Here is a 23,741-nt window from a genome sequence, read left to right as displayed (position 1 = left end):
CATGTCACCTCCTCTGAGACATCTTCTATAATTCCTCCTGGAAGCGTTCCACGGTTGCTGACCCCCGAGCCTGTAGCATTTTATACTTGCTTTTACTAAAGCACATGAGACATCGAGTTATAGCTAGTCGCCCACATCTTTTTCTCCCTGCCTGCTAACCCTGTGCTTTTTGGAGACAGAGATAGAATCTAATTCATCTCTACATGTCTAGTACCTGACCCAACATCTAGTACAGTATATATGGTAGGTGATCCAAAAATTCAGTTGAATGAAGGGAAAAAATGAATAATGCTTATTGAGTCTTTGATGGCTGTATGTGGTGTCGGTACCCAGGTGATTGTAGCGGGGTAGTCAGAAAACTTGTCTTCTTTACCTATGAACATGCCTTCTATACCCGTCTCCCCCTCTGTTGTCTTTATGAGTGTAAATAATTATGAAGATTCTCGGAATCTCTTTTTTTTTTAATCTGTAATCTTGTTCTGTCAGCCTACCTCTGATAGTTGTTTTCAAGATTGAATGAAATAATAGATGTGAAAGGCTTTGCAAACTATCAATAACTATGCCAGTATAGGATTTATTATTATATTTTCACACTTAGGCACGCAATACATTAAACTTGTCAACAGTGGTGCTTACTTAGGAAAGCAGCAAATTCCTAGTATATGCCTTCAAAGTCACAGTCTCTTAAAATGCCCAAGTTTGCATTTCTTCAGTCTGTACATAAAATAAGGCTTCTCATCAACATGGTTTCTTTATTGCCACTGATCTCAAGTATCATTTTAAATTCTTTTTTTTTTTTTAATTTTTTTATTAAATCATAACTGTATACAATGATGATCATGGGGCATCATACACTCACTTCATAAACCATTTGACACATTTTTATCACAGTGGTTAACATAGCCTTTCCGGCTTTATCTCAGTTACTGTGCCAAAACATTTATATTCTACATTTACCAAGTTTCGCAAATACCCCTGTAATATGCACCACAGGTGTGATCCCACCGATTCCCCTCCCTCTACCCACCCCCCCCTTTCCCACTTCCCCCTGTTGTTAAGTTGTAGCTGGGTTATAGCTTTCATGTGAGAGTCCCAAATTAGTTTCATAGTAGGGCTGTGTACATTGGGTATTTTTTCTTCCATTCTTGGGATACTTTACTAAGAAGAATATGTTCCAGCTCCATCCATGTAAACATGAAAGAGGTAAAGTCTCCATCTTTCTTTAAGGCTGCATAGTATTCCATGGTATACATATACCTCATTTTAAATTCTTAATAGCTTTACCCTGTCTTGGTTTAGCTATGCATTCTGTTTCAGAAATAAGTTCTTGGCTGAAATATATATGACTGAATTACTTTTTAATAGCTATGATTAAGTAAATCTCATTATTAGTTGAAGCATTTATTGCTAAGAGCTCAGGTGTGATAGGTTTTAAGGTCTGGACCATATTGATACAATTGAGTAATCATATTATAAGAACAATGAGGAGATAGAGATGTCGATAAATGAGCAGCACTTCACCCGATTAGACCCCAGTTCCTCCCTTCCCTGATGTTCCTGACGTGACACTGACCTGAGTGTCTTCCCTTACAGGTGTTGTGTATTACACTGTACGAGGGCAGGGCTCTGGGTTTGGTGCTATCAAACGTGCCTACATCCCCAACTTTGAATCCGGCAACAATAATCTTGTGCGGGAAGTTGACCTGAAACTGAAATATGTAATGCAGCCAGATGGATTAGCTGTGGACTGGGTTGGAAGGTAAATTTGCTGCACATTTCCCTCTTGCCTATTCTGTCTTCCTGGTTGGAGTTCTCAAACCACTCACCATGGCACATGAGTTAAGTTGGGCCCAGATGTGGGTGACTCACCTGTGGGTGCAACTGGGCAAGTTCTGGGCTGACTAGCCCTAGCAGCTATTTCCGCTTAACTAGTGTGTCCAGGAGACATTCTCATGTCTTATATTCTATGCATGGCAAGAAAAAGTTTGGGAAAGCACCTAGGGTAAGGTTCCCTGTTATATCTAGGACAGCATTCTTGTCAACAGAGTTCTGGATTCTAAAATTAACTTTCACTGTGCCAACACTGTTCATTTTTGTGAAGAAATGGGACAGCCTCACAGTCCTCCCAGCAAAACAGTTGAGATGAAACATTTTTCTCTATGGTAATCATTTTGGGAAGGGTCAATCCACCTCTTGTGTTTTTAGCAGGCTATTTAGATGGAATAGATGGAAATTTGACTTTCCTGCTTAGTCTTTGGGATCGAGTTAACAGAGGTACCACCTGGCTAGGCATGGTGGCTCACGCCTGTAATCCTAGCACTCTGGGAAGCTGAGGCAGGTGGATTGCCTGAGCTCACAGGTTCAAGACCAGCCTGAACTAGAGTGAAACCTCATCTCTAAAAAAATAGCCAGACGTTGTGGTGGGTGCCTGTAGTCTCAGCTACTTGGGAGGTTGAGGCAAGAGAATCACTTAAGCCCAAGAGTTTGAGGTTGCTATGAGCTGTGACGCCACGGCACTGTTCCCAGGGTGACAAAGTGATACTCTGTCTCAAAAAAATCCCCCCAAAAAACAAAGGTACCGGCTCTGTTCTGTTCTCCTCACCTCTTAGTACCCACACATTTAGGGTGATCCTTAAGTAAGAACCTTATGTAGGGTCATCATCAGGTAGGTGCGAGAGAGGCAGACTGATGAGGAGAAGTTATTGAGCTCCTCAAGGAAGAGCTTTGGATAGAAGTGGCATTATTGGGAAAGTGATTCCTCACAAAGGAACTAAATCCGGAAACATATTTGAGAGGGAAAGCAGAGCTGCCCTCCTGGGGAATGGAGAATTGTTTGCAATGGAAACTCATTTTCACCATTTAACAAACTTGTCTGGTGTTCCCTGAAGATTTGAGTGTCTCTGAAGAAGTTAATTGAGCACCCTTGCACCTGCCGGGTAGCAGGAGACACATTTCAGCATTTTCTGTCAGGAAACTGGACCCCAGAGAACTGTTAGTGGAGTTAGGAACTTGAAACTCCCAATATTAACAGCTTCGTCTGAAAACCAAACAAGCAATGGCAGCTCTGTCTTGTTTGAAGGTTTACCTCTTTCTCAGACTTTTTGAATGAGAGAATTAAGAAACTGATGGAAGTTTTTCTGCTTCAAAGAGACTGAGGGCAAGATGGCCTTGCCAAGTTTGTTATTTCGAAAAGCTGATGCCAGATTCCTATTGATCCAGCGAGGCTCTCTGCTGAGGAGGAAATAGACTCAGGGCGGCTAGAAGTAAAGGACCAGCTCACGGCACCTGGAAGCACAGGTCTCCTAATTGTGCCGATGTGAGCCAGTCTGAATACTGAATCTGAATCAGATCATGGCCTGTTCAGCTGCTGACTGGGCAGAGGTCCATCTGTCCCAGACTTATAGGAGGTAACCTAACAAAGATGTCCCTTTCGCCATAGAGACAGGGGCGTAACACGGAGGGGCCTGTGCTGGAAAGGCAGGTATCTGAGTAGCTCACCGACCACAGTTTGCAAACAAGATGCTCTCATCTTCAGACCTCTTCCCCAGAAATGACTAGTCTAGTCTTTTCAGTTGTTTAACTTTGTTCCTCTGCATTCAGGCATATTTACTGGTCAGATGTCAAGAATCGACGAATTGAAGTGGCTAAACTTGATGGACGGTACAGAAAGTGGCTGGTTACCTCCTCTCTGGATCAACCAGCTGCCATTGCTGTGAATCCCAAACTAGGGTAAGTATTTGAAGGGGTCTTTTATTTTTCTTTTTGAGACAGAGTCTCACTCTGTTGTCCTTGGAGTGGGCAGTGTCATGGCGCCAACCTAGCTCACAGCAGCCTCAAACTCCTGGGTTCAAGTGCTCCTCCTGCCTTAGCCTCCTGAGTAGCTAGGAGTCTTTAATGTTTTAGATAATTGCCACTGGATGCTCATAAAATTTCATGTCTTTAATGATTTTTTTCCCTAATTGTACAGAGACTGTTCTTCAACTTTTGTGGCGGGGGGGGGGGGTACTAACAGCATCTATGACTGTTACAAGAATTATAACATGCCCTTGAAATCCTAGATCCTATAGAACTAACCATTTCTGATGGAGAAGTTACTTTGTAAACATATCTGAAAACCTTTCTGGTTGTGTATTTAACTGTTTTAAGTGAAAGTTTCATTGGCATTGTTTTTCGTTTCATTGGAAAGGAAACTAGTGAATTCATTGTAAGTTAGGTAGGGATTTGATCATATTTCCAAACATTTGTATCCAAAATATGCCAATATTTATAATAATTTATATAAATTATCCATTTGTGGAAATGTTTCAATTTGCAGTTTATCTGTAAGTTACCTCAGTGTAAATGAGAACTAGCTTTATCATTTTTCTCTACATTCTAAGACATTCATCTGGATAATCACTAAATAGAAATGACTGGATACTTACATATTAATGTAGCCTCAGAATAGGGATACTTTTTTTAAAAATTTTGGATAACCCCAAATAATTCACCTATTTGGGCAGGACTAGTATGGCCCTTTGTAGATATGCCAGTATTTGTATACAGACCACTATGAGCGATCATTGCTGTGATTCTATTGTATTTCATATGTTAAATCATACTCTTCAGAAACTCAGCAATGACGCTTGAAAAATACTTGCCTGATAAGATTAACCTGTGATGTGGACTTGTCCTAAACCTATACAATATCTTAGGAGCAAAGAGATGCAAAGTGTTTTATGGTGTGAATGGCGTGACTGTTTCCTGTGTGCTGTTTAATTTTTTCCTCTGTAATTAATGTTTATATCCATCTTTATATTATGATCACATTCTAATATCCCTCAACTGCTTTTTCGTAGAAGATCTTCATTTTATTCTTTGTAATTCCTTTCTCTCTGGAATGGCTTGGTACAATCCTAGGAAAGAGAGAAAATAAGAAGGAGATAGGGAGGGTTTAACTGCCTAAGGCCTTAAGATCTGCCTTATAAAACCTCCTCATTCCATGATCCATTTGAGAGGCTAGTTATCCCTCAGTCTTAGAAAATGTTTGTGGGCTTGGTACCCATAGCACAGTGGTTACGGCACCAGCCACATACACCAAGGGTGACAGGTTCGAACCCAGCCCAGGCCAACTAAAACCGGGCATTGTGGTGAGTGCCTGTAGAATCACTTAAGCCCAAGAATTTGAGGTTGCTCTGAGCTGTGACGCCACAGCACTCTACCGAGGGTGACATAGTGAGACTCTGTCTCAAAAAAGAAAACGTTTGTGATATATGGAACTTCTCATAGCTTGTATAGTATTAGGTTTGCTACTGGGTCTGAAGGATGATGAAGATGATAGCTATAATAATGTGGATGACAACAATAAAAAGAGTCACATTTTTTTACATTCTTACTATGTTCCAGCTACAATGCTAAGTGTCCTACATATACACATATAAAATCATTTGACTCATACAAACGCCTATTAATTAGTTATAACTTTCTATCTCCTATTCACATAGGTGGATAAAATAATACCATGTTTTTTTTAAATTCAGCAATTGTTGACTGTAAGTTAGAAAAAGGAGGATTATCAGGAGGAAACTATTGAATAAACATGGTGACAGTTCTCCTACCTTGCAGGGGTTCTGGAGAAACTATATGTAGAAAGTAGCATTTGAATTGAACGTGGACGATTGGAAACCATTGGTAATATAGTAGGTGTTAGAGAAGGACCTGGAAGGATGTCTTGGATCTGGAGGTAGACAAAGAGGCCGAGCAGGCCGTTCATAAGCTCAGTAAATATCATGAACAAAGTCATGACAGGCAAAAAAGTATTCTGTGTACTTCCTTTTGAGAAAGCTTTATTAATATATAATTTCATACACTTAAAGTATATAAATTCAATGGCTCTTAGTACATTCAGAGTTGTGTATGCATCACCATGAACAACTTTAGAATATTTCATTGCCCTAGAAAGTACCCTGCACCCCTTAGCCATTACCTCCCCAGCCCCCATCTCTCCCTTCTCCAGCACTAAGTAACCACTGACCGACTCTTTGTCTATAGATATGCTTATTCTGAACATTTCCTAGAAATGCATCATGCAGGATGTGGTCCTATGTAGCTGGCTGGCTTCCTTCATGTGTCTGGATTTTTTTTTTTTTTGAGACAAGATCTTTCTCTGTCACCTGGACTAGAGTTCAGTGGCATCATCACAACTCACTGCAACCTCAAACTCCTGGGGTCAAGCGATCTGCCTGCCTTAGCTTCCCAAGTTGCTGGGACTACAAGCACATGCCAACATACCCAGCTAATTTTTAAACGTTTTTTGTAGAAATGGGATCTCACCGTTGCCCAGCTGGTCTTGAACTCCTGGCTTAAAGTGATCCTCCCACCTCCCAAAGTATTAGGATTACAGATGTGAGCTATCACGCCTGGCCATGTCTACCATTTTTAACTATTTATTATTTGCTAGTTGTTGAGACTTTAAAGGCCTCTGGCCACTATTTTTCCCGAGCCTAGTTTGTGTAAATGCCACACATTTTCCATGGAATTTAAGGATTGGTCTATACCTGTTGATTGGTTTAGATGAGAGGCTGACCAAATGTGCCCCTAGACATGTTTGGCTTGGACTACAAAGAGATTGAAGTTTTTTCTTTATTGTTGCTAGTTTTGTTTTTTTTTTTTATGCCTCGTATTTCTTGAGAAATGAGCAGGTTTTGTAATGTACATTATAAAGGCTCCAAATGTGCATACTTCAGCAAGTTTCTGTTAAGGAAGTGCAGTTTTCAGGAAGAGTAGACCACATATGCTCCCCCTTCTTGCTCCCCACCTTCTGTAAAGTACAAAAGCAGTGCCACTTGGTACCCAGGTCTTTGTGAAAAATACCTACTCACCCTGTTGGTAATGCTCCATGCTTTGCTGTGTGTGTGGTGGGGGTCGGATGTTCTCTGTAGTGAGTGCTGCAGTGGAGAAACCTTCTGTTACAGGCTTATGTACTGGACCGACTGGGGAAAAGAGCCTAAAATCGAGTCTGCCTGGATGAATGGGGAGCATCGCACGGTCCTGGTTTCTGATTACCTTGGTTGGCCAACCGGCCTTACTATTGATTATCTGAATGATGACCGGATCTACTGGAGTGATTTCAAGGAGGACATCATTGAAACCATGAAACATGATGGAACTGTTAGGAGAATTGTTTCACATGAAGGTTAGAAATGAGTTAGAATTTACTAATTCTATAAATAATTAAACAATATTACATAATATATTTAAATAATTATATATTTCTTGTCTCTTTGCCCATTTTCTCAAGAAAAAAACCCTGATTTTAGGAGATGCTTTATATAATTTTTTAGATACCTACCTCCCTTCCCAACTCTCAGCTGCTGAATTAAATGCATATGAATGCATTAGCAATAATGAAATCCTTTTTGTCATTTTTACGTAATTTAAAACATGCTTCTCCGTAGCAGATATTGAGGTAACAGATTTCTGTGAGATCACTCAGTTGTGTACAGGTGGCATTAGTGTACCAGTGTTAATCATGTCTATTCACTCTGGACACATTCATTTTCACTGTGCTAAATTGCTCATTATGCACAACCGGGAACATCTAGAAGGAAAGGAACATTTCATTTTCTTATCCAGAACTATGATTTAGCATGTATCATATTTTTCCTATCTGACCAGTAGTATGTTAAAGGGAAAGGATAAAATTTTTGGCATACAGGTTGTTTTCCAAAAATGCAATAAAATTAGCAACATGAAAGTGAGGTAGGGCCCTGAAATTGGTGTCAGACAGTATGCATTAATCTGGTTTAATTTCTGTCCTCTTGATGGATCTCCACTGCAGCACACTTTCACAGTCCCATGTGCAGAAAGTCTGCCTGAATGTTCCTGGAGTTTCAAGGCATTGTATTATTCAAGCAGAATAATATCAGATACAGAAGTGGTGCTAGGGTGTTTTCTTTCCAATAATATTGTTTTGTTTTTTTCCCCTGTGGGTAAGCAGCAGTGAAGCCTTACAGTCTGGACATCTTTGAAAACCATTTATACTGGATATCAAAGGAAAAGGGAGAAGTATGGAAACAAAACAAATTTGGGCAAGGAGAAAAAGAGAAAATTCTGGTCTTGAACACTTGGCTTACTCAAGCTCGAATCTTTCATCAACTCAGATATAATCACTCAGGTAATCACCAACTTTGAAATCAGACGGTCCTCATTATCTGAAGACCTTATTTCAAAATAATGGCTATATTGTTGGAGAACATAGTGGATAATAATAAGCTAATATCTTGGTCCATGAAGTGGAGGTGTGTATGTATGTATGTGTGCAGGGGCGTTTTAACCATGTTGAGCAAAGAAAGAGAAAAATTAAAAGTTGAGTGAAATTATGCAAAACACCATCAGATATGAAGAAAGACATTTCAGTCCTCATTGTTTGGAGTTGTGGATATGTACTTCCAGGCTATAGAATCCAGCAGGCATCGGATCCTTTCTAAGTGTGAGTTGGGTCAATAAGTAACAAAATGACTTTCATGGACAACAGAATTCTTAGAATTGCAAGGCCTGGCTGGTCAGGTTAATCTGAGATATATGAGGCTTAGTTTAAAATGGTCAGTCATTTGCTTGAAATCTCATCTTCATTATGCCTTTTTTATTTCTTCTATTTTACTATTTTATTTTATTTATATTTTGAGACAAGGTCTTGCTCTATTGCCTAGGCTGGAGTGCAGTGCTATCATCATAGCTCATTGCACCTGGTGTATTTTTTAATTAGTTTACTTGGCTATGGATTAATCAGGCTCTTTTCCTGTTGATCTTCAGGACAGAGATATTTTTACTATTCTCAATAGTTTTCTTTTAGCCAATTTTCATCTATCACATTTTTAGAAAGTAAATGCGTAGGTTAAGTATGTCAGTCTTTCTTATTTTATAAGTACAGAACTCATTTATCAATGAAAATTACTAATGGAGACATCTTAAAATTGCTAAAAAAAAATAAAAGAAAAAGAAAAGAAAAAAATAAATTAAATGGTCAGTCATATGCTTTTCTCTGCCTTCCCCTGGTTCTAAGTTTCTGAATTATGGGCCGGCTGCATCCGGTTGCCTGTGTTCTAATTAATCCTTCAGCAGAGTATGGAGCACAATGAAAGGGAAAGGAAATTTTTTTTTTTTTTTTTTTTTTTGTAGAGACAGAGTCTCACTTTATGGCCCTCGGTAGAGTGCCGTGGCGTCACACGGCTCACAGCAACCTCCAACTCCTGGGCTTAAGCGATTCTCTTGCCTCAGCCTCCCGAGTAGCTGGGACTACAGGCGCCCGCCACAACGCCCAGCTATTTTTTGGTTGCAGTTTGGCCGGGGCTGGGTTTGAACCCGTCACCCTCGGTATATGGGGTCGGCGCCTTACCGACTGAGCCACAGGCGCCGCCCCGGGAAAGGAAATTTTTAAAGTGAAGAAAGGAAACAAACAAAAAAAGAAATAGACCTTTACTATGTTCTATATGTCAGATTCTCTTCTTCAGTGTTAGTCTGGACATCTGTTACTTCAATTAATCTCCTAAAACTTATAAACACATTTTATTCTCATCTCAAATAAGGAATCTGAGGCTAAGAGAGATTTAGTAACTTGAGTGAGTTTTAAACTCACAAATGAAATGATATTTAGGTTCAATTCTATCCAACCCAAAGCTTGGCATCTCTCTGTTTTGGACCAGTGGTCAATTTGCTTAAATCCCAGGTTGAATTCTCTGGCTCTGTGGCCTTAGAGAAGTCGCTGCCTTCCCATCCCTGTATGTGAGTCTAAGTTGCAGCCGGAGATCCTTTGATATTTTGGACCCTGAATCAGCTTTGGCAAATTGCAACTCAGAGCTGAAACTCCCAGGAGAGTACACTTGTGCCAAAGGCCTTTTTTAGGGAGTAGTTCCCTTATTTTGCTAGTAGTGATCTCTAGAACCTCGCTCCAGCCCCTCTCCAGAACACCCAGACTCTCCCAATACAGTAGTTCTTGTATCCTAGGTATTCTTGAAGTTCTCACAGTTGACAGTTTTAAATGCAAGAGAGCAGAGCAGGGCACACCTAGAGACCACCCCCTATCATGCTAGCTCCTGTGGAGAAGGCAGAGGAAAGTCTGGAGATTATCTCCTAGAGAAAGGCATCTTAACCATTGGAAGGGCCCCTTTGATGGGGATGGAGGCCAGAGCCCCAGCCCAACTGGGCTAGATTAGCATCTAGTTTGAACCAACAGTTGTCAAATTTTAGCATGCATCAGAATCATCTGGGTTATTGGGTCCCTTTTGTGGGGTTTCTGATACAGTATGCCTGAGATGGCCTAAGGATTTGTATTTCTGCCTGTATGTTTTGTTTTTTTTTTTTTTTGTAGAGACAGAGTCTCACTTTATGGCCCTCGGTAGAGTGCCCTGGCCTCACACAGCTCACAGCAACCTCCAACTCCTGGGCTTACGCAATTCTCTTGCCTCAGCCTCCCGAGTAGCTGGGACTACAGGCGCCCGCCACAACTGTTTTGTTTTGTTTTGAGACAGAGTCTCACTATGTTGCCTTTGGTAGGGTACTGTGGAGGATTTGTATTTCTAACAAGTTCTCAAATGATAATTGATGCTGCTGGTTCAGGGAACACATTTTGAGAACCACTGCCCGGTCCTTTGCCATTCAAACTATGGGCCAGTGACATAGGGACCCTTTGGGAGCTGGTTGGAAATGCAGGTTCTCAGTCTCCCTCTCAGAACTTCTGAATCAGAACTTGAATTTTACCAAGATTCCCTGGGTGACTTGTATCACAGTGAAGTTTGAAAAGCTCCATTCTGGAGAGCTGACAAATGGGATAGATTTTGACTGAGGTTTTTGGAATATGTCTTATTATTTTATAGCCATACCTTGTCTGTGGTTACATTTTGGATCAGAGAGAATCAGAATCACAGAATTTTAGGCTGAAAAGGATTTTAAAGATCATCTAATCCAGTATAACCTTTGGATAACTCATAGTATTTGCTGAGATAAAATTCATAAGACTCTAGACCAGCGGTTCTCAACCTGTGGGTCATGACCCACAGGAACTGTATTAAAGGGTCATGGCATTAGGAAGGTTGAGAACCACTTCTCTAGACTTACCTGAAGAACTTTTCATGGTAATACTTGAGCTCTCTCTCAGACCAACTTAAATCTGCGTTTTCATGAATGGGGATCAATATTTTAATTTTTGAACAGCTATCAGGTGATTCTGATGAATTATAACCCTAAATTCCCTTTTCTTGCAAATAAGGAAACTGAAACCCACAAAAAAATTCTCCCTTCGGAGGGTTGGGTGCAAATCACTTATAGGCCATTTATTATGATCTATCCAGATTTGGGTAATGATGAACCTTGATATAATACAGGGGTCTCTGGTGTTTTGAGCCATCTCAAGTTGTTTAGCACCAATTAGATTTTGAGGTTAGGCAGTGAACCAGGCAAATATCCACTTTCCACACCTGTCAAGATAGTACAGATTGTATAGAACAGTGGTTCTCAACCTTCCTAATGCTGCGAATCTTTAATACAGTCCAAATAGGTTGCGGCCCACAGGTTGAGAACCACTTGTATAGAAGATGCGTGATACCAATAGCGTGAAAGGTACAGAAATAGGATCGAGGGCAGAGGAAGGGACTGTGCTGCTTCCATGGGGGGCAGAGTTGCTAGTATAAATGAGGAGGAGTAGCCAGGTGACATCGGGGCACTGCCTGGACTCTGCTATCGCCTGGCAGAGCCATGCCAGTTGCTGGGCATCCACTGGTTGGGGTGTGCACTTCCACGTCAGGACCTCACTGCTGTTCTCATCTTGCTTTCAGTGCCCAACCGGTGTAAAAACGCCTGCAGCCACCTTTGCCTGCTAAGGCCTGGAGGATACAGCTGTGCCTGTCCCCAAGGCTCCGACTTTATAAAGGGCAGCACCACGGAGTGTGATGCAGGTAGGGGCACTGCCCAAGCAGCCTGGGGGTTTAGGGGGAGCTCCTTAGCCACTTCAAGAGCCCAAAGAATCCCTGCACGCTGGGTCCTTCATTGAAGAGAATGGGGCTGTTTGGAAGGAGGGATGAGAGATGTGGGAAACAGAGCTGAGTGGAAATTTCAGGGCCCAAACAGAACTCCTGTTCCAGTGATTCTGTGAATTATTTGCTAAGATTGCAAAGATACACATCCGGTGCTGCCAAATCTAATGTAGTGTGGTGCTGTAAAGACATTTTGAAGAGTGAGTTTTCCATGAGGCCTGTTGACCCTAAATGTGCCTGATTATAACTGGAGCTCTGCAGGGGTGGGGGATGACACTTGTCCTTGTAATGAGAGGGGCCAGTGCAGAGGGGAGGGCTGGAGGATAGTCACTGTTTTCCTCACATGCTCATTTCAGAGTTTTCATAACTGAAAAAGGGCCATCTTTTGAAAGGGGCCTTATGTTGTTGGAGATGAGGCTGGAGTAAGGAAGCAATGGTTTAATTTTCACCCTAAATTCTGTGGGTGATCTACTTTTGGCAGAAACTTTTTCAAAGACTCTTTTAAACGACAGAGTTAATAAGCTTTGGGGAATAACTAGAATCCTAAATAACTAGTTTTCTGTGCTTGAGAAGCACTTTAAAAAATCATCCTGAAGTTCATTAGCTGCAGGTGTTATGGCTCACAACCTTGGGGCCTTCCCCCAGTTTTAGTGATGGGGAAATGAAGAAGTTTAACCACCTTCTACCACCAGGGAGAGCAGGCTCTTAAACAGGCATTGCCTTTGACTTGGCACAATCAAAGACTCAAGGTTTAGAGCAGGTGTCCTCAAACTTTTTAAACAGGGGGCCAATTCACTGTCCCTCAGACCGTTGGAGGGCCGGACTATAGTTTAAAAAAAAAAACTATGAAAAATTCCTATGCACACTGCACATATCTTATTTTGAAGTAAAAAAACAAAACGGGAACAAACACAATCACCGCCTCATGTGGCCCGCGGGCCGCAGTTTGAGGACCCCCGGTTTAGAGAATGAACTCAGAGAAAAGACCACTTCCCTTCCCCTTTCTTCCCCTACCTCCACGCTCATCCCAACCCTACTGAGGAAATATGGCAAGATTCCAATATTTTGAACAAATTGGCAATTTTGAGCTTTTGAGATTTGTTCTATGCTGTAGCTGGATCATTCTGACATTCATTGCAATTTCACTTCTTGTAGGCGAGACGATGTCAAAGTTGTTACCTCATCTACTTCCTTTCTTATTTAATTTTTTTGCCAAGTGGATTATATTAAGGTTCTTGTGTAAAAGAACTTTAACCAAAGGAAGCCACTAATGAAGGTAGTCATTCCATATAGGGCCGTGGGTTGACATATTAGTTAATTAACCAATTAGATTACTTAATATAACTTAGTGCCAACTATGTGCTGGGCACTGTTCTAAGTGCTGGATACAACAGGAGGGAACAACACAGACAAATCCCCTACACTTGTTGAGCTTATATTCTAATACAACAGTAAGTAGAGATGCCAATAAATATTTAATAGGTCAGGCAGTGAAGGCACTGTGGGAGGAAACTAAAGCAGGGGAAGAGGGATGAAGACGGGCTGGGTGGAGTTGCTCTTTTAGATGGTGTTCAGGGAATGCCTCTGATGAAATGAACTTTGAATGAAACCCCAAATTGAAGGACTGAGCCAGGAGGAGATCCAGACTCCTTAAATAAAATGCACATGTGCTAAATACTTACTAACACCTCATCAGGAGCATGTGTGGGATGAGCCGGGCCTAGACGGCAGGGCCCAGAGCAAGGGCAGTTTGGGAGGACTTAAAAACTGAGATCTCCCAACTAGCTGCTTATCAAGGATCTGTGTATCTGCAGCTGTGTCTTTTGGCTGATGAATTATTAATGCTTTGGGGCCTTTAGATGAAGTTTGAAGATATACCTACTTTAGACTCTTGATTTTCACTGGGCTCACAGAGGAGAATGCTGGAAACTTCCAAGGAGAATGAGAACATCTTAAATTCCTTTAGCACAGGTTCTTAAAACTGTTAATGTATGCTCTGGAGTTTAGCACTCCTCCATGGTAGGGGGGTGCTACAAATTGCCCCTTTCTTTCCACTAAACATACGTTTCTCTCCAAGATCTTGTCATTGATAAGGGAATTCATTTGACTTAGGGGGAGGTGTCGTTTTGACAGGGAGACTAACTAGCTGTCCCGCCTGCCCACCCCTGCCCCCGGGCAGGTATGCGTGGTGCAGGTGCTCTGCTGAGTCTGGCTGACTAACATTTGCATGGCTTTCCCTCTCCGCAGCCATCGAACTTCCTATCACCATGCCCCCCCCATGCAGGTGTATGTATGGAGGAAATTGCTATTTTGATGAGAATGACCTCCCCAAATGCAAGTAAGTCTGAATGAACGTGAGGTCCAAGCTGTAGGCCTTGCCTCTTTGGGGGGAATTTGAGTCATTTTTAAAGTAGCCAGGAAAACAAGTTCAGGAGCCTTGCCAGTTCACTAATTTTTGTACTTTACCCAGATTGCCCTCTGTTGGGGGAGTCCACAGAGAACTAAGGCAGTGCTTCTAAACTGTGATGCATAGGAATCTCCTGCAGGTCTGATTCAAATGCCCACTCACTCACAAGATTATGCATTTCTCACAAGCTCCGGGTAATGCTGCAGAGTCATGGACCACACTTTGGGCAGTAAGGATTTAGAGAAATGGCAACAGCATCCTTCTACTCTCCTGGTATTGTTAATTACAATAGCACTGTGGGTGAACCCATGATAAGCAGAAAGACTGAGCTAGGTTGGGCATGGTGGCTCATGCCTATAATCCTAGCACTTTGGGAGGCTGCGGTGGGTGGATTGCTTGAGCTCAGGAGTTCAACACCAGCCTGAGCAAGAGCCAAACCCAGACTCTACTAAGAATAGAAAAACTAGCCAAATGCTGTGGTGGACACCAGTAGTCCCAGCTACTTGGGAGGCTGAGGTAAGAGGATTGCTGAAGCCTAAGAGCTTGAGGTTGCTATGAGTTATGACGCTATGGCACTCTACCCAGGTGACAGAGTGAGACTCTGTCTCAAAAAAAAAAAAAAAAAGAAAGAAAGAAAAAGAAAGAGAAGAGAAAAGAAAAGAGAAAGAAAAAAGAGGGAGAGAGACTGGGCTCAAAATTTGGAGAAAAGATGATCGTACTAAGAAAACTCTTAATGTAGAGCAGAATAAAATCTTTTAAAAAGTACTTAATGAAAGCATAGCAAAGGAAAGAACACAACCATGATTTCCATTTTTCCTCTCCAAAGAGGAATTGCACAGATTAGACACCAACGGGTTTCTCTGATGAGGCTGACCCTGTGGGTACCACACCTGTGCCACTGAAAGTGAATTTCTAAAGTCAGATCACTGTTCTTTCTGTTCATCATCTTTTAGTAGAATAAGATGCAAAATAGAAAAAGCTGAGCATTGTGGTGCATGCCTATAGTCTCAGCTACATGGGAAACTGAGGCAAGAAGATTGCTTAAGCCCAGTAGTTTGAGGTTGCTGTGAGCTGTGATGTCATAGCACTCTAGTCTGGGACAATAGAGTGAGACTCTGTCTCAAAAAAAAAAAAAGAAGTCATGCAGGATACAGCATCTGTTCATCATGTAATTTACTCAGTCAAAGCTCTCTCTACCTCAGGATCTGCTTAGAAAATTGCAGTAGAAGCCTAAGAAGGTGACAGCTAGAGAATGATTTTCCTTTCCCTTTCAGGTGTCTGAGTGGCTACACTGGAAAATACTGTGAAATTGCATTCTCAAAAGGCATGCCTTCAGGAACAAGTAAGTTTGAAGAATATGAGCAACTTGGAAATACTCATGGCCTAAACTGAATGCTGTTGGAGGGGTTCTATTTAACCTGGTCTCTTCTTTGAAGAGTGCATGGTTCTAGCATCCAGCTTCTACCAGGCTTGCTGGCTCTTGGCTATTATTATATTTGCTTTTTTCCTCTTTCTGTTCCCTTTTTGAAGCAGCAGTGGCCACGCTATTGACACTTCTCTTGATCATCATAATTGGAGCTCTGGCAGTTGTAGGATTTTTCCACTACAGGAAGACCGGCTCTCTTTTGCCTGCTCTGCCCAAGCTGCCGAGGTGGGTTCCATGACATGTAATATTGATGTTCAAAGCCTGTGTGATGTGGCCTGTGTGAGTAACTTTATTTTCTTTTTAAGTTTAAAAAGTACAATACACAATTCACCTTTTCTGCAGTTCAGAAACAAAAAGTAGTGAGGATTTAAAGAAGTTGTTTCAAGGTTCAACTTCTTAATTGAGTGCTTCTTTGCAGCCTGAGTGGCAGTGACATTTTAGAGTCCACACGGTTGTGCCTGCTGCCAGGAGCTCGGGTCAGACTGGAGTAGAGTTAGTTGGCTGGGTAGTAGCCCAGGCTTTATTCCTGTAGGTGCCTGATGGGTTGGTTTTCTCTTAGATCTCAGGGTTCAGGATGGTGCATTAATGTGTCCAGGTAGCGAAGGGAACTTACTACCATGTTTGACATGTGTAAATGTAGAGTGAGAATTGAGCATTTCATTTAAGTAAGATTTAGCAATGTGGAAGAAAGGGAATTGTAAGCTGGGTGGGAAGGCTCATGCCTATAATCCTAGAATTATTGAAGGCCAAGGTGGGTGGATTGCTTGATTCCAGGAGTTCAATACCAGTTTGAGCAAGAATGAGACCCCATCTCTACTAAAAATAGAAAAAGCTGTGCATTGTGGTGCATATCTATAGTCGCAGCTACTTGGGAGACTAAGGCAAGAGGATTGCTTAAGCCCAGGAGTTGAGGTTGCTGTGAGCTGTGATGTCATGGCAGTCTAGCCTGGGACAACAGAGTAAGAGTCTGTCTCAAACAAACAACAAATCAAAGTAACTTTAAACTTACTTATGACCTTAATTTAAACATAAAAAAAAAACAACAACAAAGAAAGGGAACTGTTGCAAAAGATTAAAAAAAAAAAATGACACTATTTTGATTCCTTCATTTCAGCTTAAGTAGTCTTGTCAAACCCTCTGAAAATGGCAATGGAGTGACCTTCAGGTCAGGGGCAGATTTTAATATGGACATTGGAATATCTGGTTTGGGGCCTGAGTCTGCTATTGACAGATCAATGGCAATGGTGAGTATGATTTCAAAATGATTATGTAAAGGATATAATTTTAACTATTAATTAAATTAACCTAGAGAATATTGAAATATAGTAGTAGATCTTTCAGAACAAAGTCTGCACTTTATAGGTCAAGTTAGGAAACATTAGGTTTGTTGCATAAATGTATCTGAAAACAGCTTTAAGCCACAGTGTTGGATTGGATAAACAGGCTTAAATTGAACTGGAATCTTTAAAGAGTTTTATGGGTTTTGGCAGGGGGATGGTGGAAAGAACATGATACTTTGTTTTTATTTGATGTCATTTTGTATGTATAAAAGGAGTAAGAAAATACATTTTTCATTAATGTAAGTGATGGAGTGAGCCGTGATTTTAGAGTTGGTGTTGGTTCAAACTGTGGCTCTGTCACTCACTAAGTATGTAACAGTGGGTGTGGAGCTTCACTGTCCCCATCTGTAAAATGGGTACAAGAATACCTCCTGCGAGGATCAAAATAAATATTTTATGAGAGGACCAGCATAGTCTTAGCCCAGAGGGAGCTCTCTATCATCAGTACTGAGAAACCACTTTCAATATTTTGTCTCTCCCCTAGTCTTTCATTTTTTGCCTTACATAAAAGTACAATAGTATTGTCATTCTTTCTGGCTCTCCTTATTCTTCTCCTTCTTGCTTCTCTTCTACCACCACTGTTCTCTCTGTTACCTAGACCCAAACCCTGAGTGAATTATTTATATTCAGGGACCATAGAGAATGTGGCTATAGGAAGAATGTTTCCATTACTTGGAGTTGATGAATTAGTACATTTATGTTACTTTGAATAATAATTTGCTATATGGAGACCTAGGGTTTTGCTGGCTGTTTTTTTTTTATTGTTGGGGATTCATTGAGGGTACAATAAGCCAGTTACACTGATTGCAATTGTTAGGTAAAGTCCCTCTTGCAATCATGTCTTGTCCCCATAAAGTGTGACACACACTAAGGCCCCACCCCCCTCCCTCCGTCCCTCTTTCTGCTTCCCCCCCCCATAAACTTAATTGTCATTAATTGTCCTCATATCAAGATTGAGTACATAGGATTCATGCTTCTCCATTTTTGTGATGCTTTACTAAAAATAATGTCTTCCACTTCCATCCAGGTTAATACGAAGGATGTAAAGTCTCCATTTTTTTTAATAGCTGAATAGTATTCCATGGTATACATATACCACAGCTTGTTAATCCATTCCTGGGTTGGTGGGCATTTAGGCTGTTTCCACATTTTGGCAATGGTAAATTGAGCTGCCATAAACAGTCTAGTACAAGTGTCCTTATGATAAAAGGATTTTTTTCCTTCTGGGTAGATGCCCAGTAATGGGATTGCAGGATCGAATGGGAGGTCTAGGTTGAGTGCTTTGAGGTTTTTTTTTTTCAAGTTCCTTTTGGGTAACTTTGGCATAGCCCCTGGCCTACTTCCAGGTGTGAGCAAGGCAGCTTTCTCTCTGTATGAACCAGTTCAGTATGGTATGATCTCTCTCTCTCTTCTCCCATCAGAGTGAAGACTTTGTCATGGAGGTGGGGAAGCAGCCCATAATATTTGAGAACCCAATGTATGCAACCAAAGACAGTGCTGTCAAAGTGGTTCAGCCAACCCAGGTGGGAAATCATCCAGTTACTGCTGGTGCTGGATCTTGTTCTGTTGAGCAATGCCCTCTTAGATTCTCTTAACCTTTCCTCCAAATGGAAGGAAGTGCAGGGAGTGGTCCAGGCCTCAGCTGCAGTATCTGCAGTAAGACAATGACCCGAGGACATAAGCCTCCCAAACAATCAGAATCCTGTACTGGTGCACAGTTGCTGAGGTTTGGCAGCTATCCCAACAGCCTTTTTCATTTTGAGTGGTGTCACAGGGAGAGACCTGAGTCCATTCAGAGGCTTGGTAAACACAGTGCGTGACGCGTCACAGGAAATGAGTGAGTGAAGGATTGTCAGGTTGGTACAGGTATTTGGGGAACTGGGTCTGCTCCCTGGTTCTTATTGGTAACACAGACATGTGATTTGAGATGGCTTAATGGATTTAGGGACCTTGTATCTGCTTTTTTCCATACTTTTCTGAAAAGGTCTCCAAAGTTGATGAGCAGATATCTAAATTTCCTATGTTGCAGCCCTGTTAGTCATCTTTAAGAGGAGATGGGAGATGAAACAGGAACATGGATGGAGGGAAAGAACTTTTTATCACGTCTACATCAATACCCTCCACCACTCTCAGTACTTGTCCACTGAGGACCTGTCTCTGTTGTCAAAACATCAATAGCATCAGTGGCAATGAATAATTTTCGTTGTTAACAACTAAACTTCTTTTAAGCTCAAGATATGGCAGATTTGATTTCAGATCTCTAAGTGTTCTCCAAACATCTTTCCAAAAGGAATGTATTAATTTGCATTCCACTAGCAGTTTAGAAGTGTTCCCTTTTCTCCACATCCACGCCAACATCTCTGGTCTTGGGATTTTGTGATATGGGCTAATCTTACTGGAGTTAGATGGTATCTCAAGGTAGTTTTGATTTGCATTTATCTGATGATTAAAGACGATGAGCAAAAATCACATTACAACAAAGATATTTGCACCAGAATGTTTATTGCAGCCCAATTCACAATTGCTAAGTCATGGAAAAAGCTCAAGTGCCCATCAATCCACGAATGGATTAATAAATTGTGGTATATGAACACCATGGAATATTATGCAGCCTTAAAGAAAGATGGAGACTTCACCTCGTTCATGTTTACATGGATGGAGCTGGAACATATTCTTCTTAGTAAAGTATCTCAAGAATGGAAGAAAAAGTATCCAATGTACTCAGCCCTACTATGAAACTAATTTTTGGCTTTCATATGAAAGCTATAACCCAGTTATAACCTAAGAATATGGGGAATAGGGAGAGGGAGGGGAAGGGGGAGGATCGATGGAGGGAGGGTGATTGGTGGGATTACACCTGCGGTGCATCTTACAAGGGTACGTGTGAATCTTAATAAATGTAGAATATAATGTCTTAACACAGTAACTAAGAAAATGCCAGGAAGGCTATATTAACCAGTGTGATGAAAATGTGTCAAACTGTTTATAAAACCAGTATATGGTGCCCCATGATCGCATTAATGTACACAGCTATGATTTAATATTAATAAAAAAAAGATATGGCAGATTTTAATATATAAGATAGAAATGTTTATTTTTGAAATAGCTTTCTTAAGACTGGAGATGTTTGAATCTTGAAACCATTTGGCCTGATCCTTTGATAACCAGATAGCAACACGTAACATGATGAAACATATATGCCATTTCATTTAGCATTTTCACTTGAAATAAAATGAAGCCAAGTATACAAATATACATAAAAGTTTGAGAAGAAATAAAATGGTGATTATAAAAATTTAGGCAAAGGAGTGAATTAATCTGTCTTGTAAATTATTATATATTCATGGTAATTTGAGTTTAAGAGGGAGCCTTAGAATTATATGAATGTCATAGAAAAGCGCATAGAGAGATATTAATTGTATTATACCTATTGTTTCAAAAATTTAATCTCTTTTTTATCAGTCTTATGAAATTATTAAGTTCTAAAGATATGATTTATTAATATTCAAAGAAATTATTAAGATCTAAAGATAGGATTCTTAGCCAGTGAGTTTGGAGAATTATTCATGCTTTTATTCTAGGACTTGGCTGCCAGAGTATTTTTTATCCAAAAATGTGTTCAACATTAGGAGTAAAGAGGTATAGAGAATACAATAGAAAGTGTTACTAATAGGTACAAGTGCGGCCAGTGGAGGGATGTGTTTGCTTCCCGGGATCATGGCATGAAATGACTTAATAGCTGGTGCTCTTGGATTGGGGGAGGTGGGAGTGGTGTTTGGTCCTGGCCTCTGGGTCAGTTTCATAGGAACAATGGTACCTGACTGTGTCTACTGGGGGAGGACAAGGTGGTGAGAAGAAATAAAGAGTTGATAACAAACTTGATAGCACATCTGTTTATGACTGAATTATTTCGAAACTGCATAAGGTCCTTCAATGTGTCCGCAGGTGACTGTATCTAGAAATGTGGATAATATGAATTATGGAAGTCCCATAAGCCCTTCTGAGATAGTTCCAGAGATAAAGCCGACTTCTCCGGGTGCTGATGAAACTCAGGTAATAGTTGCTAACTGCTGAAATGATGTGAGATTAGTAAAGAACTTTGGAATGGCTGGGTTGTCATTACTCCTAAACAAACTAGGGAGTCCCCCACAGGCTGATAGATCCCATAATATGTTGGCAGGTAATTTTTTTTTTTTTTTTTAGACAGAGTCTCATTCAGTTGCCCAGGCTCTACTCTAGTTCTGTGGCAGCATAGCTTGCAGCAACCTCCAACTCCTGGGCTCAAGTGATCCCAGTTTTTGCCTCAGCCTCCCATGTAGCTGGGACTATAGGCACCTGGCTAGTTTTTCTATTTTTAGTAGAGTCAGGGGTCTAACTCTTGCTAAGGCTGGCCTCCAACTCATGAGCTCAAACAGTTCATCCAACTTGGTCTAGGATTACAGGTGTGAGCCACTGCACCTGGCCAATCAGATATTTTTTTTTTTTTTTTTGAGACAGAGTTTCACTTTGTCACCCTCGGTAGAGTGCCATGGTGTCATAGCTCACAGCAACCTTAAAGTCTTGGGCTTAAGCCATCCTCTTGCTTCTGCCTCCCAAGTATCTGGGACTACAGGCACCTGCCACAGCGCCCATCTATGTTTTAAAGATGGGTTTTTGCTCTTGCTGGGGCCGGTCTTGAACTCCTGAGCTTAGGTGATCCATCCACCTCGGCATCCCAGCGTGCTAGGATTATAGGCATGAGCCACTGCGCCCAGCCTCAGTGAAGATAATTTTTAAAGGAAATCATAAATTGAAAATTTTTCTACCCAGTAAAGCTACATTCCAACATTGCATTGGGAATAATGTTCCTTGTGACTTGGGGGAATGTGTCTCAAAGAGGAGCAAACAGATTTCTGGATTCAGTATCTTCAAACTGGAGACATTTAATATGAGATATTGACTTAGTATAAAGAACGAATTCAGTGTGTCAGGGACTCATATAAAAGTCTCTGTGTGATGCCATTTTTCTACACTGTGCATCTTTATTCCTTTAATGATGTTATGTTGTTCATAGTGTTTACCTATATTTGCCACTGGATGGCCCTAATTTACGTTGCCTTTATCCATCTAGCTGTCCATTCATCATCCATTTAATTGTTTAACCAAGGTTATTGCCCTCAAAGTGCCAAGCATGGCATTTAATATTAGAGATTAAAAAAACAAAAGACCACTGGATGGAGCTTCTCTGCCATGCCTGCAGGCCTCTTGCGATTTGTAGACTATTTGGTCTGCAAAGAGAAATATATCTGATGTAAATATTTCACTAGTTTTAATGGATATATATGCAGCTATTCTAGATCTAGCTGTTTGATTCTGGACAGAGTGTTTTGCCTCTGAGTGCTGAAGTCGTCAATGCTGTTCCTCACTGGGGGTGATATCGGCACATTGGGTACAGGGCAGTTCTCTGTGCTGCAGAACTATCCTATGCACTGCCTGGATTCCAGTATTCCTAGTCCCTGTCCACTAACTTCAGATCATGTCTCCCTCAGTTCAAAGTGGGCTCAGGAATCACACCCCCCCACCAATATGCATACATGTACTTCCAGCGGAGAACACAAGGACCTGGAATGTCTGCATTCTAAGATGCTGTGACCATGTTTGTGAAATAATGAAAAGAAACAAAACTCGAAGGGGTAGTTAGAAATGTTCCCATTTTATGCAACCTTACTTCTCAAATTTCATAGTCCATAAAAACACTGGTATCTTCAAGGTTCACTTAGAAGTCTCATTAGATGATTAGCTGTGAACCACATCAGACATTAGTTCCTGCTAAGCTTGTTTGGATTAAAATAAAATTTGAGCTTAATTGATGCTGATGAGAAGAGATTATATCAAGGTCTCTGTCCACTTTTTTCATATTCCAGGACTTATTCCTTCTTCTCCTATTACACACACACACACAAACACACACACACACACACATATCCTGGCTAGAAAGGAATTATCAGCTCCATATTTTTCAAGGGCCTCAACTTTTTTTTGTTAGGCTACATTAAAAATGGTATTTGCAGATGAATTGTCCATAGACATCTGAATGCGTAAGTGTCATATATTTGGTTCCCCAAGTCTGAGTCTACCTCAAGTCAATAATAGGTATGTTTTATACTCACAACATGTTTTCTCAGTCCATTCCAGTCCAATGACCTTCTTCACTAGGGATAGAGATATCCCCAGCCTGAGCTGGAAGGGGAATGTGGTCAGGAAGCCTCTGACCTGCACCCTGGTCATCAGAAACAATGAACACAGAAAGGCTTTCTCAGCTGACAGCAGATCTAATCAATTGTAGCCTTTCTCATTTCCATCTTTGCAATACTTTGGTTCTTCCTCTTTTTAATCAGTTGAGGCTGACACCCTCTAAGATTTGTTTTCCACAGTGGGATCCTCCAGTGTTTGTTGCCTGCTTGGCACTCAGATAACAGCCAGTGTGGCTTAACAGCAGTGAAGGCACTTGGATAAGATCACCTAGCCTGGCATTTAATGTGCCAATGAGTCTCACAAATGTATCTTACATCAGTAAATGT

At 41.0% G+C, this 23,741-nt stretch overlaps 1 protein-coding gene across 1 annotated transcript in view; it reads left to right on the top strand.

Annotated features, from left to right (window-relative positions):
- Positions 1-23,741, top strand: part of LRP2 (LDL receptor related protein 2) — a 234,320-nt gene that overhangs the window by 206,979 nt on the left and 3,600 nt on the right. Inside the window, exons 67-77 of the mRNA XM_053597902.1 lie at positions 1,594-1,759; positions 3,601-3,729; positions 6,954-7,174; positions 7,979-8,155; positions 11,811-11,930; positions 14,256-14,346; positions 15,690-15,757; positions 15,946-16,066; positions 16,956-17,085; positions 18,603-18,704; positions 21,127-21,234. Of these exons, the coding sequence (XP_053453877.1) occupies positions 1,594-1,759; positions 3,601-3,729; positions 6,954-7,174; positions 7,979-8,155; positions 11,811-11,930; positions 14,256-14,346; positions 15,690-15,757; positions 15,946-16,066; positions 16,956-17,085; positions 18,603-18,704; positions 21,127-21,234 (1,433 nt within the window). The remainder of the gene's footprint in view (positions 1-1,593; positions 1,760-3,600; positions 3,730-6,953; positions 7,175-7,978; positions 8,156-11,810; positions 11,931-14,255; positions 14,347-15,689; positions 15,758-15,945; positions 16,067-16,955; positions 17,086-18,602; positions 18,705-21,126; positions 21,235-23,741) is intronic.

This window comes from Nycticebus coucang, chromosome 7, assembly GCF_027406575.1.
Source record: "Nycticebus coucang isolate mNycCou1 chromosome 7, mNycCou1.pri, whole genome shotgun sequence".
In the NCBI taxonomy this organism is placed as follows: domain Eukaryota; kingdom Metazoa; phylum Chordata; class Mammalia; order Primates; family Lorisidae; genus Nycticebus; species Nycticebus coucang.
Note: the sequence above shows the minus strand (reverse complement) of the source record. Positions and strands in the feature narration are given on the sequence as shown.